This window comes from Amia ocellicauda, chromosome 7, assembly GCF_036373705.1.
Source record: "Amia ocellicauda isolate fAmiCal2 chromosome 7, fAmiCal2.hap1, whole genome shotgun sequence".
Lineage (NCBI taxonomy): Eukaryota > Metazoa > Chordata > Actinopteri > Amiiformes > Amiidae > Amia > Amia ocellicauda.
In genome coordinates, this window is record NC_089856.1 from 6,863,294 (window position 1) to 6,880,170 (window position 16,877).

At 37.8% G+C, this 16,877-nt stretch overlaps 2 protein-coding genes across 2 annotated transcripts in view; one reads left to right on the forward strand and one right to left on the reverse strand.

The window, feature by feature from the left end:
- LOC136752635 (very-long-chain enoyl-CoA reductase) overlaps positions 1-13,068 on the forward strand; it is a 38,719-nt gene extending 25,651 nt beyond the window's left edge. The window contains exons 6-12 of the mRNA XM_066708124.1: positions 3,810-3,925; positions 4,580-4,685; positions 5,133-5,205; positions 5,911-5,954; positions 6,345-6,402; positions 9,704-9,792; positions 10,799-13,068. Of these exons, the coding sequence (XP_066564221.1) occupies positions 3,810-3,925; positions 4,580-4,685; positions 5,133-5,205; positions 5,911-5,954; positions 6,345-6,402; positions 9,704-9,792; positions 10,799-10,972 (660 nt within the window). The 3' untranslated portion in view covers positions 10,973-13,068. The remainder of the gene's footprint in view (positions 1-3,809; positions 3,926-4,579; positions 4,686-5,132; positions 5,206-5,910; positions 5,955-6,344; positions 6,403-9,703; positions 9,793-10,798) is intronic.
- Positions 13,069-13,562: 494 nt separating this feature from the next.
- ndufb7 (NADH:ubiquinone oxidoreductase subunit B7) lies at positions 13,563-16,633 on the reverse strand. The gene is made up of 3 exons (XM_066708125.1): positions 16,380-16,633; positions 14,494-14,662; positions 13,563-13,738 (listed from the first exon to the last, which is right to left on the reverse strand). Exons 1-3 carry the CDS (start codon positions 16,489-16,491, stop codon positions 13,654-13,656), a joined length of 366 nt encoding a protein of 121 aa, XP_066564222.1. The 5' UTR covers positions 16,492-16,633; the 3' UTR covers positions 13,563-13,653.
- Positions 16,634-16,877: the final 244 nt, after the last annotated feature.

Genomic DNA, 16,877 nt, shown 5'->3' on the forward strand with positions numbered 1-16,877 from the left:
TGTTCTTGGGGTAATTCCTCCTCCTCCAAACACGGTGAGTTGAGTTGATGCCAAAGAGCTTGATTTTGGTCTCATCTGACCACAACACTCACCCAGTTCTCCTCTGAATCATTCAGATGTTCATTGGCAAACTTCAGACGGGCCTGTACATGTGCTTTCTTGAGCAGGGGGACCTTGCGGGCGCTGCAGGATTTCAGTCCTTCACGGTGTAGTGTGTTACCAATTGTTTTCTTGGTGACTATGGTCCCAGCTGCCTTGAGATCATTAACAAGATCCTCCCGTGTAGTTCTGGGCTGATTCCTCACCGTTCTCATGATCATTGAAACTCCACGAGGTGAGATCTTGCATGGAGCCCCAGACCGAGGGAGACTGACAGTTATTTTGTGTTTCTTCCATTTGCGCATTATCGCACCAACTGTTGTCACCTTCTCACCAAGCTGCTTCGCGATGGTCTTGTAGCCCATTCCAGCCTTGTGTAGGTCTACAATCTTGTCCCTGACATCCTTGGACAGCTCTTTGGTCTTGGCTGTGGTGGAGAGTTTGGAATCTGATTGATTGATTGCTTCTGTGGACAGGTGTCTTTTATACAGGTAACGAGCTGAGATTAGGAGCACTCCCTTTAAGAGAGTGCTCCTAATCTCAGCTCGTTACCTGTGTAAAAGACACCTGGGAGCCAGAAATCTTGCTGATTGATAGGGGATCAAATACTTATTTCCCTCATTAACATGCAAATCAATGTATAACTTTTTTGAAATGCGTTTTTCTGGATTTTTTGGTTGTTATTCTGTCTCTCACTGTTAAAATACACCTACCATTAAAATTATAGACTGATCATTTCTTTGTCAGTGGGCAAACATACAAAATCAGCAGGGGATCAAATACTTTTTTCCCTCACTGTATAAGCCTACCCTAAATTTGATTAAGTTTCACTTTTGTTATTTCTGACTTTGTATATATTATTTGTATAGCGCCCTCAGGGTAGCCACAGAGCACTTTACAGAATGATAAATATACAACAACAAAATAAATAAACCTTAAACAAATAATATCAACTACAATAAAATAAACCGTTAGGCACAGGGGAGCGAGACAAAATCTCCTATGGATGCCAGATTGTTATAGGAGAAATCTGTGATCTTCCACTGCTTAAATTATCTTCTGTTTGCATAAACTACCTTTAGCTGAATTTCAAGTTATTTTTCCCATTTCTAATTCCTTTTATTATATTTTTTTGCATGAAACTGGCTTAAAATTATATGAGTTACCCTCCCCTTAGATATGAACAAAAGTATTTAAGTAAGGTCTTTAAGCAACCAGTCCCTGATCCTGATTGTAAAGCCTCTGTTTGCACAAGCACAAGATTGAGTGAGATGAGTCTGTGGGGTTTGATAGTCTGTCAAACAATGCCAAATCTAAATGTGGCTTCTATATAGGTCATTCGACCCATGGTGGAATAAAGTTATGAAATCACAACTTACTGAAAATGGAAATGTAATTTTTTTTTGGCAGATGACTTGTGGGTCATATCAGCTTAGCATAAATGGCACATAAGAGAAAACATGCAGTTAGAGATGTTGTAAATGGGTCTAATAATAAGTATATTACATCATTCATATTTACACACTGCTAACTAAGGAACTTTAGGATGGATTGTCTTGTGCCGAGTCATGGTGTTGAATGTGGTTACAGCATGATTTTCGAAAGCGCCAAAATAAAAAAGTGGGTATCTTTTCTTCTGATATTATGTGACACTAGTTTCAAGTTAATTATATTATTTTACAACTATTTAGGGGCTGAATAAACAATAAAAGTAACCTAATTAAAAGTTAGTTTGGTTTAGTTCGTTTTGTTCCTGTGGCCATGTCATGTAGGGCCCTATGAATTCCGTTTTATTTTTTCCCAAATTCTCTATTTTCCGTTTTTATTTTTCTGAATTCTGTGTTTTACGATTTATGCAAATTTTATCATTAGAGTGTCTAATAATGTGAATGAATAAAACATCAACAATTTAATAAGATATAACAGTAAATTTGTAGTGATGCAACACAACATTGCACAAGGCAAATGCTTCAATACAGTTATAATAAGTGATTCATTGTATTTGAAAAACAGTAATGCAAGAATCTAGTCAACAATGCAGCAAGCAATAGTCAAAACTTAGTTATACTTCTGAGAAAAAAACCCGAAATGTTGCATTCATTGTTTTTTGTAAAATAAAGTGCTTCACATAAGTGTTTCATTATAAATGGAAAAAAAAAGATTAATGCAAGAATCTAGGCAATAATGCAGCAATAGGCAAAACCTATGGAACTACCCTATGAGCTTCTATGTCTGTCCATTGTAAGTTTTCCATCTATCACAGACATCTCCATTGAAGTACATGATTGTCAGCCTCTTTGTGAGTTATTCAGGTCCCTCAGACATGCCACTGAGCAAAGCTGGGCCTCACTAGGATGTGGCAGAGGGGCACCTGACATGCCAGGGGGTCTTGTTATATATTCTGCTGACCTTACAGTGCTTACAGTTCCTGCTATAAGCAGCAGGACTATATTGAGGGTTTGCTATGTCCAGAGGGGCAATCGGCAAAGGTGTGTGATTGTTTTGCCTGTGATCCAGTGCATTGTTAGTCTTTGTTTTTTCCAGTTTCACCCCAGGGGGGCTGGCAGGGGTAAATCTGGATCAGCTTCTGTTTTCCATTGCTGGAAAACAAATCTAATTCTGTTTCTTTTTTAACTATATTGCACATTTTCCACTTATATATTATAATATAATATATAAGTACATAATACATGCATAGCTGAAGCTGTTCTGAATCCATATATAGCAGTAGCATCTATAATAGCTGAGATATGAGCTGAATTGTATAAGTCTCTCTCTCTCTCTCTCTCTCTCTCTCTCTCTTAAATTCAAAATTCAAACTCTCTCTCTCTCTCACTCTGCCGGCTCTCCCCCTCCTCCCCCCTCTCTGACGCTGCTCGGTCTGTAACCCGGAGACAGAATTTTTGGATTGGCTAGTAAAGGCAGATCTCCATGGCACATGATACACAGTAACATCCTCTCCATTGGGCAATTCCAGCCACATGTACTGCATTGCGCATTGAATTTCTAAAACCAGGAAGTACGCGATATAAACAAACCACACATGGTTCTTTTCAGCAGAATCTCAGCTACACCGCTAAAAACACTGTAAATTGTTTCTCAGATAATTAATACTTTGTAAATGATGCCCCAATTTTTTAATCAATTTCAGCCAAATTATTAAACATTCTGCAATATTCCATGTTTTACAGTTGATTATTTTTATTACCAAATTCCGTGATTCCGTCCATGTTTTCTGCATCGTGGAAATCATAGGGCCATACCATGTGCATAAAAGCACCACATTCTGCAAGTATCTCTCTGATGCGAACACCTAATTTTAGGGGAACCAAAAAAGCTTAATATAGATCTGTTTTAATTATAGCATCTTTACCTCTGAAACATAACCAGTGATCACCATCTGTACATAGATCTAATCTCATTACACAGTTGTTAGCCAGAAAAACATGCAATTTAACTTATGTGGTCTAGATCTGATAAAAATCGGTGAAACATGACTTGCCCCTGTAAGTCACTTTGGATAAATGTCTCCGCCTATGTTATATATATATTATGATTTATGCACAAATAATTAAAATAAAATGGTTTCTGCACTGCCAAAGGAGTGAGTACCTTCCTATGTGTATATGTGCGGAATAATTAGAATTAGAAATTGTACCTATGGAAATTTGGTGCCGAAATAATGTTTTGACCCTATGCCTCTTGTCCAGGTGTTCCTGACCGAGTACGCTGGACCTCTTCTCATCTACCTTATGTTCTACTTCAGGGTTCCTTTCATCTACCACCCTAAATATGACTTCACCACCAGCAAGCACTGGGTTGTTCAGTAAGTGGCTTTGATTAATGTTCAGTTTGTTTGTGTTTTGGATTTTATAAGTATTTTCTGTAGGCTTGGTCTCTGATGCAACCCCCTTGTGAGACTCGGATGAGTGTCCCATCAGCTCTTTTGTTCCACTAACTTGAAGAGAACAAATCACTGAGATGGAACAGACAAGTTTCAGCCTTGTCTGTCTTCAGTTTCACGTAAAATGCTCTGCATTCATGGTTATATTGTTACTTGGAGACGAGGAGAGACTAAGTTAAAATTTCTGTCAAAAGATACACTCCTTTCCTAATGTTTTACTCTCAATTCTTAGTTCATCACTTTATTCATTTCATGTTTAACAACAGGGTTTTATATCAGTCAGTATATATAGTCACTACATGTGTGGTGCATTCTATCAATATTCAGATATAATATTTCAGGTGACTCGCCTTAATTGTTAGAAATGTTTGGTCAATTATGATATTCATGTTGTAGATTTTAAGTGACTGTTGAAGCTGTGAATATTCAAATATACTACCTTTAAATGATTAACAAAGGCAAATATACATGATGTGACCCATTTAAGATTGGAGCTGGTTTAAAAATATAGCACAGAATTGCAGTATTTTGATTATTCGATCCAATTAACACACTGATTTGATGTTGTGTTCCCAGTCTAGCTTGCATGTGTCACTCCTTCCATTATGTGAAGAGATTGCTGGAGACATTGTTTGTGCATCGATTTTCCCATGGTACCATGCCGCTGAGGAACATCTTTAAGGTAAGGAAGGAGACTCTGTACACAATCAGCATCACAAATATGTTTGTTTGTATGATAAGTTTTATTGTTGACTGACTGCGGAATATTCAGACAGGTCAAGCTTATTCTTTCTCTTGTCTCGCCTCACAGTGCTGTAGTGCACTCGCTAAAATAATTGGTTTATATGTACTGATGTGTTACTAGGAGTGTATAAGTAATGTATCTGTGATTTTTCTGTTCAATCACTTGGGTAACTTTTAAAATGTAAAAATTACTTTAATCACAATCATGGCTACTGTAAACTACTCCAACGGAGAGCTCTTCTGTCTTTCTGTGATGTTCCAACACTTACCGCAAATCCGATTAAAACTACATCTAAAGAGCATGCGATTTGTCTTTGCTGCAGCAGCTACCTTCTGTATATTAGTGATGGTTTAACCATGTAAATTACATTTATTTATTTCACAGAACTGTACTTACTACTGGGGTTTTGCAGCATGGATGGCCTACTATATAAACCACCCCCTCTACACACCACCTGGTAAGTTTTTCATCCCATTCTTTACCAAGACAGTTGGATTATACAGTAAATAGCTTACAATTAAATTGGCTGCAGAACAGGGGAGAAAGTGTGTTTCTGCATTGTGTTTCTATGGCGAGAAAACATCCCAGTTCACATCCTCCTTAAAAAGTGTTGTTGCACACACTATTTCAATTAAATGTTCAGTAGATTTAAAATTGGAAGATGTAAGCAGTTAGAAGGAGATGAACAGGGATATCTTCAATGTCCCTGTTCATAGAAATATGTTTAGAAATAGCCACAGACGACAAATCTTCATGGAGATGAACAGGGATATCCCTGTTCATCTCCCTGTTCATCTCCATGAAGATGCATTTGTCGTCTGCGGCTATTTCTAAACATATCTTCAAATGATATAATTGACTCTGGTGACGTCTTTCTGATTGACTAATTTGTAAAGCTGTACATTTACAATGCTTTGATCATCAGTAGCTGTTACATGTAGCATGTTAGTTTCAGGATTTTTATTTTGCTTTATTGGCGATTTTTTTTATTTGCACTTTGTTTCTTTTTTACACCTCTGCCGTACCGTATTGTAATATTATATGCTTGCTGTGTAGTAGCTTTACTGACTCAAATTTCACTTTGCATAGAGTAAATGTTCAGTCTGGTCATGTTACCCTTCATGTGGTTAAATATAAAGTGTTTTTTTGTGTATGTTTTTAGTTTATGGAGAACAGCAAGTGAAGATGGCTCTCATTATATTCCTGGTAGGTTCTTTTGAATACATCACAATTAATGAGCCTGAAAATGCCAATTCCTATCTGCATTATTTTTTTAAAGAGCTGCTATTCATTAAATAACTTGAGTAAGAAGCAGTATATGGACTTTTACCTTACGAAAGACTCCAGGGGCCTATTATTTGGAATGTGAATTTGGTTTGATTTTAACACAATTCAGTTCTGAATGTCATATTGTAATCACAATTGTAATGTCCGCTTGGTTCTGTAATCCTCATAGAGAGATTCCCTGTAAAGATATGCTTTTTAAGGACTTTAACCAGAAAACCAGTGGTTCTTCTTGCTAACTCTGTGAACAAAATATTCTGCACCTTGAATTAAGGCTTTTTGTCCATTTTTTTTTTTTCTTTTCTTTCTTAGTTCTGTCAGGTCGGAAACTTTTCCATTCACATTGCGCTAAGAAACCTTCGACCACCAGGTGAGTCTTTAAAAAGTCATTTATTTTGTTGAGAATGACTAAACCAGAGGGCAACACAAACCAAGTCTCTAAGAAGACGAAAATCTGGTATGGAAATTTGGGTGGAAAATCTGCTCATAATGAATGCAGTTTTGTGTGAGATTTTAATTTAGACATTATTTGTCAATATTGATTTCACAAAAGCAGAAAATGAAGAAAAAAAACATTTTAAAGGAAAGGTCCCACTAGTTCTAAAATCATGGTTTTATGTGTCTTCGTGTGATGCAGACCACTCTACCAGATTGAGTCCATCATATAAGCAACTTAAAAAATAAAAATAAAAAATTGAAAACTAACCAAATAATGGTAGATGTCCAAACTAAGCAAGTATGTGCTTTCAGTTTGTTCGGATGTGTTGTAATAACTTCCTGGATAGCTGAAAAAATTGACAGATTTTTCTTCCCCATGGCAACCATTATTAAGGCAACCATGCTTTAGCATCATGCTCTTACTCCTTGAGAGTAATTATAGTTTATATTAACATTACGTGTATGTTTTTCAAAAACAGGCGATTTATCTGCAGTGAAGATTAAACCACATTCTCTAAATCTGCCATTTCTCACTTTTTTTTTTTTTTTTTTTTTAATTATTAGTTAATATTAACACCAAACCTCTCTACAACTGGTGAAGAAAGTTTGTTGCTATGTAAAATAGTCCAATAAAAACACGGTGAGGGCGGAATCTATGACCGATCATCGACCATCTAGTCCTCCTCACACAGCACGTCTGATTATCGGCCCAATAGTATTCTGAGGGTATTGATTGCTGAAATTGCTTTAAATATCTCCCCACAATCAGTTCACTTCATAGAAGTTGTACATTTTATTGACTAACTTGATGACACAACTGCCTGTTAAAGCAGCAGGAAGCTTCCTATCCAGAAATAGCATTTAAGAAGTAAGTTCAATATCTCCATGCTGCCATAGCTCCACAAGACCTATTGCAGGCAGAGCTGCGACTGTATAGATTATACGGCTGAATGGAAACAAAACCTTGACTGCGAGTAAAGTGGTTAACATTTCTTGTGGAGCATCCTTCAGAATATTACACAAGAATTTAAAAGTTTCAAATGAAAAGAGACCATTCAGTTCATCTTGACAATTTGGTTCCTAGTTGCTTATTAATCTAAGGATCTCACAAAGCTGTTTTTTGATGGAGCCCTGAGAATTGACTTCAGCGGCTCAGCCGAGTAACATTATTCTTCTGTTGATCTTTTCCTTTCAATTGATTCTTCATTTAGAACGGTAACGTTTTCCCTTTCAGTTGTGAATGTCCTATTACACAGTATGGGTAAAGCAGCTTTGCTTGACCCAGAACTGAATCTTCTGTAGTACAGTCATCTTGAACACTGCATGCTACATATCACTATGCATAGAGAAGCTCAATCTGCCATTTTCAAATTCACTCCCAGCTGAAGAATATGTCTTATATTACTATTGCCTTGTGCTTGTATTATCTATTAAACATAGCTTCAGATTTTTGGTCGTTTCTTTGCTTTATTTATAAATTTGTGTGACTTGTCACCCCGCCAGCCTCCTTAGAATTTTTCTGCAGTGTCTCCACCACCTCTCGTGGTGCAGACATCTGCCCAATCTTTGCATGGGTGTATCCCAGGGCTCTCCTGCAAGGTGATGTTCACCTTGGATGCCTCCAGCCTGAGTGCAGAACATGGGGGACGCTGGAGCATCTCATTCAGGAGCGAAGGGCTTTTCGGTCTTGGCTCTCCAGGTCTTTCCTCCTGGTTCTTCAAGAGAAATATCTGTATGGACAACACACTGGCTGCGTATTACTTGAACAAACAAGGGGGCCTCTGCTCAAGGAACCTCAACTGCCAGTAGACTCTGGCTTTGGGCCTGCAAGCATGGTGTCTCCATTGTGACTGTTCACCTGCCCAAGGTGTCGATCAGTCCTGGAAATCCTGTCCTGGAGACAGGTTATGGAGCACAGAAGTGGACCTTATAGCCACCAGGGGTCCACACACTGTCATCTCTGTCTTTCTCTCTGGAACAGAGCAACCCCACCATACATAATAGGCTCTGCCACCAATTACCTCGCGCACACCTATATGTTTTCTGCCTTTTCCCTTCCTTCCGGAGCTCTTGGCAAAAGTCAGGAGGGAGAAAGCAGGTGCTGGTGGCTCCGAACTGGCCTAGGAGTCTGTGGTTTACAGAGTTGTTTTTCCTCCTGAAGTGCTAGCCTTGGCAGATCACGTCATGCCACAATCTGTTGATTTAAGCACGGGGCTCAGTTTGGCACCTGGACCATACAGGCTTCCAACTCCAAGTGTAACCTCCAAACAGCTACAGTTAGAACAGCTGGGCTTGTTGGAAGGAATTCTTCACACCCTAGTTATTTCCAGAGCAATCTCCACACGCTCGGTATGGGATGTGGTAGAAAATCAGGATTGGTGTTGAGCACATGGTCAGGATGTGCTTTCCTGCCCCGTAGCAGTTAAACTGAAAGTCTTACAACACATTATTGATGAAGGCAGGTCACTAAATTGTGTAGCAATTTCAATGTGCCATTGCAAAACTTGATTCCGTTTCACCTCTTATTAAAGTGCATGACAAACAAGGCACTACACTCTGTTTATTTACCTGTGATTGATCAGACACTTTATCCCTTAATTCTATTAATGATGAGAATGGCAGAGAAAATGCAAAAAATAAAGTTTTATATTAAACTAAACTTAAAAATTTGATGAAGTATAACATTTAAGTAATGTATCCAAACCCCATTCTTTCTCTGTGTTGTGGGGATGTGTTCACCCTATTGTCCATTTTATATCAGGACTCAGGAGTAAAGATTAGTTTGGATTCTGCAGTCTCTGCATGGCTTTTCTGGCGAGAGAAGTGCTCACCTGTTGATGTTGTCTGAGTTAATCTTTGCTGACTCTCTCCTGCACCACCAACCCAACACATTGCTGGAAAACTGATCTGGAGTGCCCGGGGTGCAACAAATGAGCTGACTTTTGAATCATGGGTCTCTTTCAGCCAGCCCTATCTCTGCCTCACTTTCACTATCTTTTCTCAATCACAATCTCACTCTTCCTTCCTTAGATCTCTTCCATGTTTTATTAGAAGGAAAATAATACAAACGTGTCAATGCCAAGAGCAATAAATACCATTTACAAATACAGTTGTAAAATAGTTTGATCCTTTTTAAAACCAAATTGTGAAATTCTGTTCATGAACATTTTCAAATTTCCAATGCACCATTTACATTAAATGTAATGCCCCTTTAAACTGTTTTCTGTCTCTAGGTTCTAAGACCCGGAAGATTCCTTTCCCCACAAAGAATCCATTCACATGGCTTTTCTTACTTGTGTCCTGTCCCAATTATACCTATGAGGTGAGTGCGCATAAAAACAGCCATTTCAAATGCAGTGCATATTTACAGTGTTTTTGCTTGACAAATCACCATTGATAACAATTTTATACTTTGACATATATGCAATAGACAAATGCCATTTTCATACAGAAAACTACTTTTGGGTGATCATTTTCAGAATAGCTTATTGAACTTCATTAGCAGCAGAAAGCATTTTCCATCCACTTGTAGAAATATATATGGCATTCACAGTTACTTGGAAAAAGAAAATCAACTCTTAGGTCTGCCAGATGTAACTTTTCACTGGGGCATAAATTATTGAGTAATTTGTCAGCAGGAACAAGACAGTGTACTGGTGAACATCTGATCTTGCTGTAGAATAAAGCTGCCCAGTCCCACTCCAGACTGACTCGGTGCTGCACCCTGCTGTTTGAGAGGAGTAGTCAATTTTGAGCAGCTAGCAACTTGTCTTTCAATTAATTTCAATTAAAATAAGACGTACATAAATAAAAGCAAGACATTTAAAATATTACTTTAAAATTGACCATTTAAAGGTCTTCATGTTTAACCCCTTCAGTCCCTGCATGCACAATTGTGTAGACCACACCTATCGGGTGTAAATTTGAACAATGCAGGGAACGTAGGTATTTATTTAGGTTTGCGCCCTTTAGAATTACTCCTTTATAGTGTATGCTGTTTTCAGTCTTCTTTTCCAATTTTGACCTTTCAGCCTTGTTTAATTTTTGAACTTGAAGCAATCCTCCATGTTGATCATGCCTTTGTTTTGGGGTAACCTAATCCCCTAACACTTTCCTCTGTCCAAAAGTTAAGACATTCATTCCCTTTCACCTGTCAGTGTGTGGCACTCCTGTCTGTTCTGTACTCCTCACCTGTATCACTTTGGAATTAATCCAAATTAGTCTCCCTGTAAAAATGTGCTCTGGCTTCATATGAACTGTCTGAAGGGAAATTTGTGAGACCAGTATTGTGAAGGCTGACCTGTGTTTCTATTTTTTTGCCTTTACAGTTGGGTTCTTGGCTGGGTTTCACCGTAATGACACAATGTCTGCCTGTGGCTTTCTTCACCCTGGTGGGCTTCATCCAGATGACTGTGTGGGCCAAGGGCAAGCATCGCAGCTACCTGAAGGAGTTCCGGGACTACCCGCCTCTGCGCTCGCCAATCCTGCCCTTCCTTCTGTGAACTTGACAAAAGGCGACACTACAGGAGAACGCCAGCCCCCTCTGGCTGCAGCTGGAAGGAACCCCAACCATAAAAAGGGGTCGGTTTGGGGAAGGTCTAAACAGAGTGATAATAATAATCTTAATAATAGTACTAATAAGCATAATGCAACTCAAAACACCTTCAAAGGATTCTGGATATTGGTTCAACTGTTGGGTTCAATTGGTGCATGGAACAAATCTGGGGTCGGGGGGCAAGTTAAGAATCAAGGAATTTTTACAATTTTGTGATGGATTTATTTTTAAATGTCTGTGTCATCAATTCACAACTAATCACTTGCTTTTTTGCTTATTGAAGTCTTGGATGTCAAAAATATAATAAGAACAATATATGTTCTTCATTAAAAGAACATATTACAATGATTACCCCAAAAAGTCTGTATAACTTTAATTTTTAAATTAGTTTATTTATTTATGCCCCTTGTTTTAGTCTGTCAATTAAAAACAAATGTTCTTCCTTGTCTGTGGAGATGCTCAACAGAACAGTTAAGATTTCTGATGTTTAACAACATGTATAAAAAAGGTTTAAAATCGTTAATCATGATGCCAAAATGTACGATACTGGTATCCTATTTGTTCAGTAAAATGGAAGATGAATCATCATCCGTGCACAGTACTGCAATTCCTGGTAATGATCTACCAATTTAATTTAACTTCAACCTGTATAAAACACGTTTTTGATCATTTAACTAAAACGCTCTTTATAATCTTAAAACATAGGTTTGTATGAAAACAATGTATTTCCATTATTAATAGATAATGTAATACGTTTTATGAAATTAGCTCATTAAGTTTTAAGCTTATTATAGCAGCCGTTGAAACTGCAATATTTTTGGTACATAATTACTACTGTAAAATGGTTTGAGTTATACAGTGCTAAATATTAAGACATCTTTAAGGCCATTCAAGTAATGCAATACATATTTAAAACAAATCCTACCATTCTGGAGAAATGTTGTAACTAATGTTTTCAAAAACAGGGACGCTATATGTGAACATGTGAAGCCACATGACTCTTCAAAGTGTAGCTTCTATTTGAAGCAGCTGCTGCTTTTAAGAATGGATGGTTAAAGTTGAATGATCATTTTAAACGATGGAAATAAAAGTATGGGTCTGTACAAGGGATTTGATCAGAATGTTTCCGATATAAAGTGCAAACCTTTACTTTCCCTACTTAAGTGGACAAGAGATGTAAAGCCATTCAAATGAGGTGGTGCTATATTGGACGTTAGAAGTCAAGATAGAAGAATGTTGATGGATATGGGAAAACACCAGGGCTAGATTGATGTGCAGAATTGAAAGACTCCATTTATTCCTCATAGGGCTTTTTTCTCATGCAAGCATTTTCTTTGAACTGAATTTGTAGTAGGATTTTCCTTCTTCAAAGAGACTAGTGTACATGGTATACACCTGAGAGTTGTTAAGGCAATGCACTATTAGTACCAATGCCATATCACTACATAGCAGTAGCTCTGTAAAAAGTCAGTCTTTAAATTCATTCACAGCTGACATTATACCTGCACTGTATATCAATCAAAAGGAAGTCAGGAGCATTCCTCTCCGTTTCACCAAGAGCACAAAGGGACATGTTAAAGCAAATGTGACCAACATCACCATGGCATGGGAATTGGTGGGGCATGTATGACCTTCACAGGATTTTGAGTTGCATTATCCCTGGAAAAAGTATAGAAACTTACTCATCTCGTTAAAATTGTCTTGTCTTTTCATACTACTGCTGTGGAAATTGCAGCCTAGGGTATTGCAAGTCTGCAGCAACCCTGTCTCTGTAATACTCTCTAGCACGTGGTCATAAATGTGAGAAAAATGTTAACAATGGCAGGTCTCAGTTTTCTAATTAAACCAGTTATATGATGAAAAGGTTTTTTTGTGGTTTTAAATGAAGTTAAAACAATCATATGAATAACCGTGGAGTATGTTAATGTACTAATTTATATAGCTTTAATTTCTGATTTGTCTTTTTCTTTGAATCAGTAGCTCATTTTCTTGTTTATGAATGAAATTGTTTACAAAACAGTCTGAATACACTGAATGCTGACACTTCCTGTGTTCTAGAATTTTTTTTCTGGTACCAAAATGTGGTCTTTTACTTATGACTTAATGGTTTTCCTTTTTTAAATAAGCAAATAATGCACATACCTTATCACACTAATAATCCTGTGTAATATTCTATAGCTAGTGCAGAAGGCAGGTAACAAATAGGAAAAGTTCAAAATCTGACATGAATTTTGACATACAACGCTCAAAGATGCCAATAAGAAAAAAGGGAACTGAGAAAAATGGAAAAGGTTATATTCTTAAAATGAAGTGGATTATAAAATAATATTCCACATAGATGTATCCTCCTAAAAAATAAAGGCAAAAGAGGCATCTAGTGAAATGCAACTGCAGAAGATGAAAATACAAGAGCAGATGCAAAGGTTATGTGACAAGAGTTACTGAAACAATCCAATAAGCCAGTACACATTACTCCTCTTTAAATATTCAGATTATCACTGAAGTTAACCAGACGGGTATGGAAGAAAAGAACTCCATCGAATGGTAGTTTTTTATTTCAGTGAATATGTATGTACATAAAAGGGCTCCATTGTTATGCTGTGAGCAGTCACTTCCCTGGAGTTTGGATCAGGCAGCCTGGGCTTCCTCTATCCTCTTCTTCCTCATCAGCAGCCGTCTCTCTCGCTCAAACTCCTTCATCCTCATTACATAGCTGCAGATTCAAAAAACAAAATGGCAGGGCGCACACAGAGTCAGCATGCAGATCTTAAACTGACTACTGGAGAAGAGCAAAACTAAATCATTTACTTTAAGAACAATTAACAACCTTACTTTTTCAGAATATTTTTTAAATAGGAACAATGAAGACATGCTAAGATTTAAGAGCACAGAGATTTGTTGAAAGGTGAATAGAAACATGAAAGGCTAAAATAAAGAATACATAAAAAATAGTGCCTGAAACAAGGGAACATTTCTGTCACAGAAAACAGTGGTTCCTAATCACCCGTCTGCAGACCATTGCCAGTCCGTAGCATATTTTGTCCTGCACCCCGTAACATTAATCTGAAATCCACCTTAAAAATTAATCTAAATATTAAGTTGCTTCAAGTGTTTTGTATAGGTATTGCATTTTTATTTATTGGTACTTTTCCTTCTTTTGTACAATTGCATGCATGTTTATTTTAAATGCAATAAACCTGTATGATGGCAGTATACTTCATATTGCATCATGTTTCGTTTAATTTAGTTCAAACTTAGCAATTCGTATCGGCTGACAAACAAGGTAATTGAATGCAAAATTAAAACCAAAGTAACCAAGTGACCTTGGATAGTGTTGTTAATGTCTATTGACATTTCGGCTTACTAGCCTTTTTCATGAAGATAGGGATTGTCCTTTTGAACAGGCTGTAGGGGAAAGTAGAAACAACACGGGGAAAGTGAAAATCCAGGCATGAAACAAAGACTTACTCTTCATGCTGACAGTAATCCCAATCATGACGCTCATGCTTGCAGGCCAGGAAGTTGGGCCAGTTATCTCTTTTGCACTTCATCAGCTTCAGGAGATGGTGAGCGCAGTAATCCCGCTGCTCCACAGGTAACTGGGCTTCATTCATCTGCTGCTGAGTTGCTATCATCACTACACTCACACAACAGCCAAAGGAGAAAGCACAGTTAGAATTACGCAGCGTCTAATCAGGGGGTCGTGTCCAGTTCCATTTCTCCAAACAGAGTTTGTGGTTTCTGTCAGTCACAACACACAACTTTAGAGAGAAATTAGCCCTCAGTAAAATGACACACACAAAAATGCAGTCACAGTTAAAGAGTCCAAGGGCAGAACAATTCTGTTTAAAAAAAAAAAAAAAAAAAAAAGAATGGTTTCCATTCCAAAACCTCTGGCTTGTAAATACACTTTCAATGCAAAATACCTATTCTAGGGTAGAACCCTTGGATATTAGGAAACATTAGGTACATTGTTCAACTGCTGCAAAACTGTGTGCACTGCATTATTGTATGTGTAAATTAATTTTCAAGAGAGGGGTCAGATCCTAATCCTAGCCACACCACACATGAAATATAGGGCTCAAACCTTACTTTCACAGCATTTCATTTCATATGCCTCCATCCTCCCCCAAACACCACCTCTGCAGTAAACTCCCTGGCTATTCCATACCGTTTGGAAGGGGTGTGTGTGTGCATGTGTGTGCATGTGTGCGATGCCTCCATCCACACTGCTTGGCCATGGTTCACTCAGCATAGCGAGTTCAAGACAAATCTAAACCCATTATTGCACTTTATCCATCAATGTTTCAGGGTTCAGCCATTGCTCCAATACAAGCAAACCACCAGTAAAACTTTGGTAAATATACCTTTTTAAAATAAGTGATTCAATGTTTATATTGATATATTGGTTACCAGTTGTGGATGGCTCAGGGTGGCAACACCAAAATATTATTTGTATTTATTTAATACAATTAAAACATTATTTAAATTAAATGAAAAAACAGGCAGCCTCTGTCTCCCTCCCCTCCCTCTTGTTATACATGTTTTCAAGGTTTCTTTAATCACTCAGGACATTGATGCAATACGATTCTCAGAAAGAACTATATTGAATCAGAATGAGGGTAGGCAGGTTTCATGTTATTGAATTCATTACAATTGTGGCACGTAAACTTGTGGACAGGGTTTGTACACGAACCAGATTAATGTATACCTCATTAAGATGTTATTCTTTCTTATGGTTTTATTTTCATTATATGTAACTCTCTTCTAGGTACATATTAAACTATTTAAATTTAACCAATATCTATCCATTTTGACAATTAGTCAGAATGACTGTGTTCAAGCTATTCTTGGATTGATAATGTAGAAAGATGTATACAATGTGCAGGAACAGGGATGGCCACCACTGGATAAGGCATTAGCTCAGTGTGCACCTGTAAAGTATGCAAAGCAAGAGACTTTTGATTTTTAACATTTTAAAAAAGGAAGACTTGTCATAGCGTGTAAATGGATAACAAAAAAGCTAATTGTAACATGCTAAAATTAACACATTACAAAAAAAACACAGCACACAAATCCGAATGGCGTATCAACACCCACTGAGCGCTCAATATGAACACTGCACAGTTCATGGTGTATAGTGACATTTCAGGCAGGATCACACCACAAACACTAATGTAATGTCTCACAGTTACACTTGACAATTCACACCTTACATTTGGGTGCTTAAACCCCAATTTCACATTTCATAAAATACTTTTTTTTTTTAAATACGTTTAAATTGACTCATACATGTCAATGTCAAAACGCTCTGTCGATATTTTGTACACAGTGAGAAAATAAAATAACATTACCTCGCTCTTTCCTCTCCTCAAAGCCTAAATCGGAGGGGAAACCTGCGGGTTTCAGAGGGTCCGGTTCGGTGTCCGAATTGGTCACATACCGGCGGGCGAGATGAGCTCCCATGGCGGTGGAGAGGCTCTCAGACCTAGCCTGTTAGTGCCCTGCTGTCTCTCACATAAACACCGCACACCACTTTATGTTTCTTCTCCGGTTTTGTGGGTGACCTCCACTGTCCCTGCACAAAGCACAGCAAGCCCTTCCGCTTCCGGGTCAGAGAAAGTCCGCAACACCGATCCAGAATGTCTAGATCGCGTTTACGTCATTTTGGTACGTAAGATAGAAGCCATCTTGTCTAGGTATAGTGCAATGATGTACAATGATATGCTATTTGTTTGCACGTTCTTCTAACAGTTAGTTATAATACTTGAATGTCATACATAAAAGTGTAAACAACAATAAACACCTATTTTTGTATCTTCGCTTTAATGTTGCACTGTATTGGCACATTT

What these genes read in the sequence shown, in the direction of transcription:
- ndufb7 (XM_066708125.1), bottom strand. Translation starts at nt 16,491, where the DNA reads ATGGGAGCTCATCTCGCCCGCCGGTATGTGACCAATTCGGACACCGAA. An exon ending in TGAGGAGAGGAAAGAGCGAG is followed by an intron (nt 14,663 to 16,379) that starts GTAATGTTATTT and finishes GTGTGAGTGTAG; the next exon opens with TGATGATAGCAACTCAGCAG. An exon ending in GATTACTGTCAGCATGAAGA is followed by an intron (nt 13,739 to 14,493) that starts GTAAGTCTTTGT and finishes TTGAATCTGCAG; the next exon opens with CTATGTAATGAGGATGAAGG.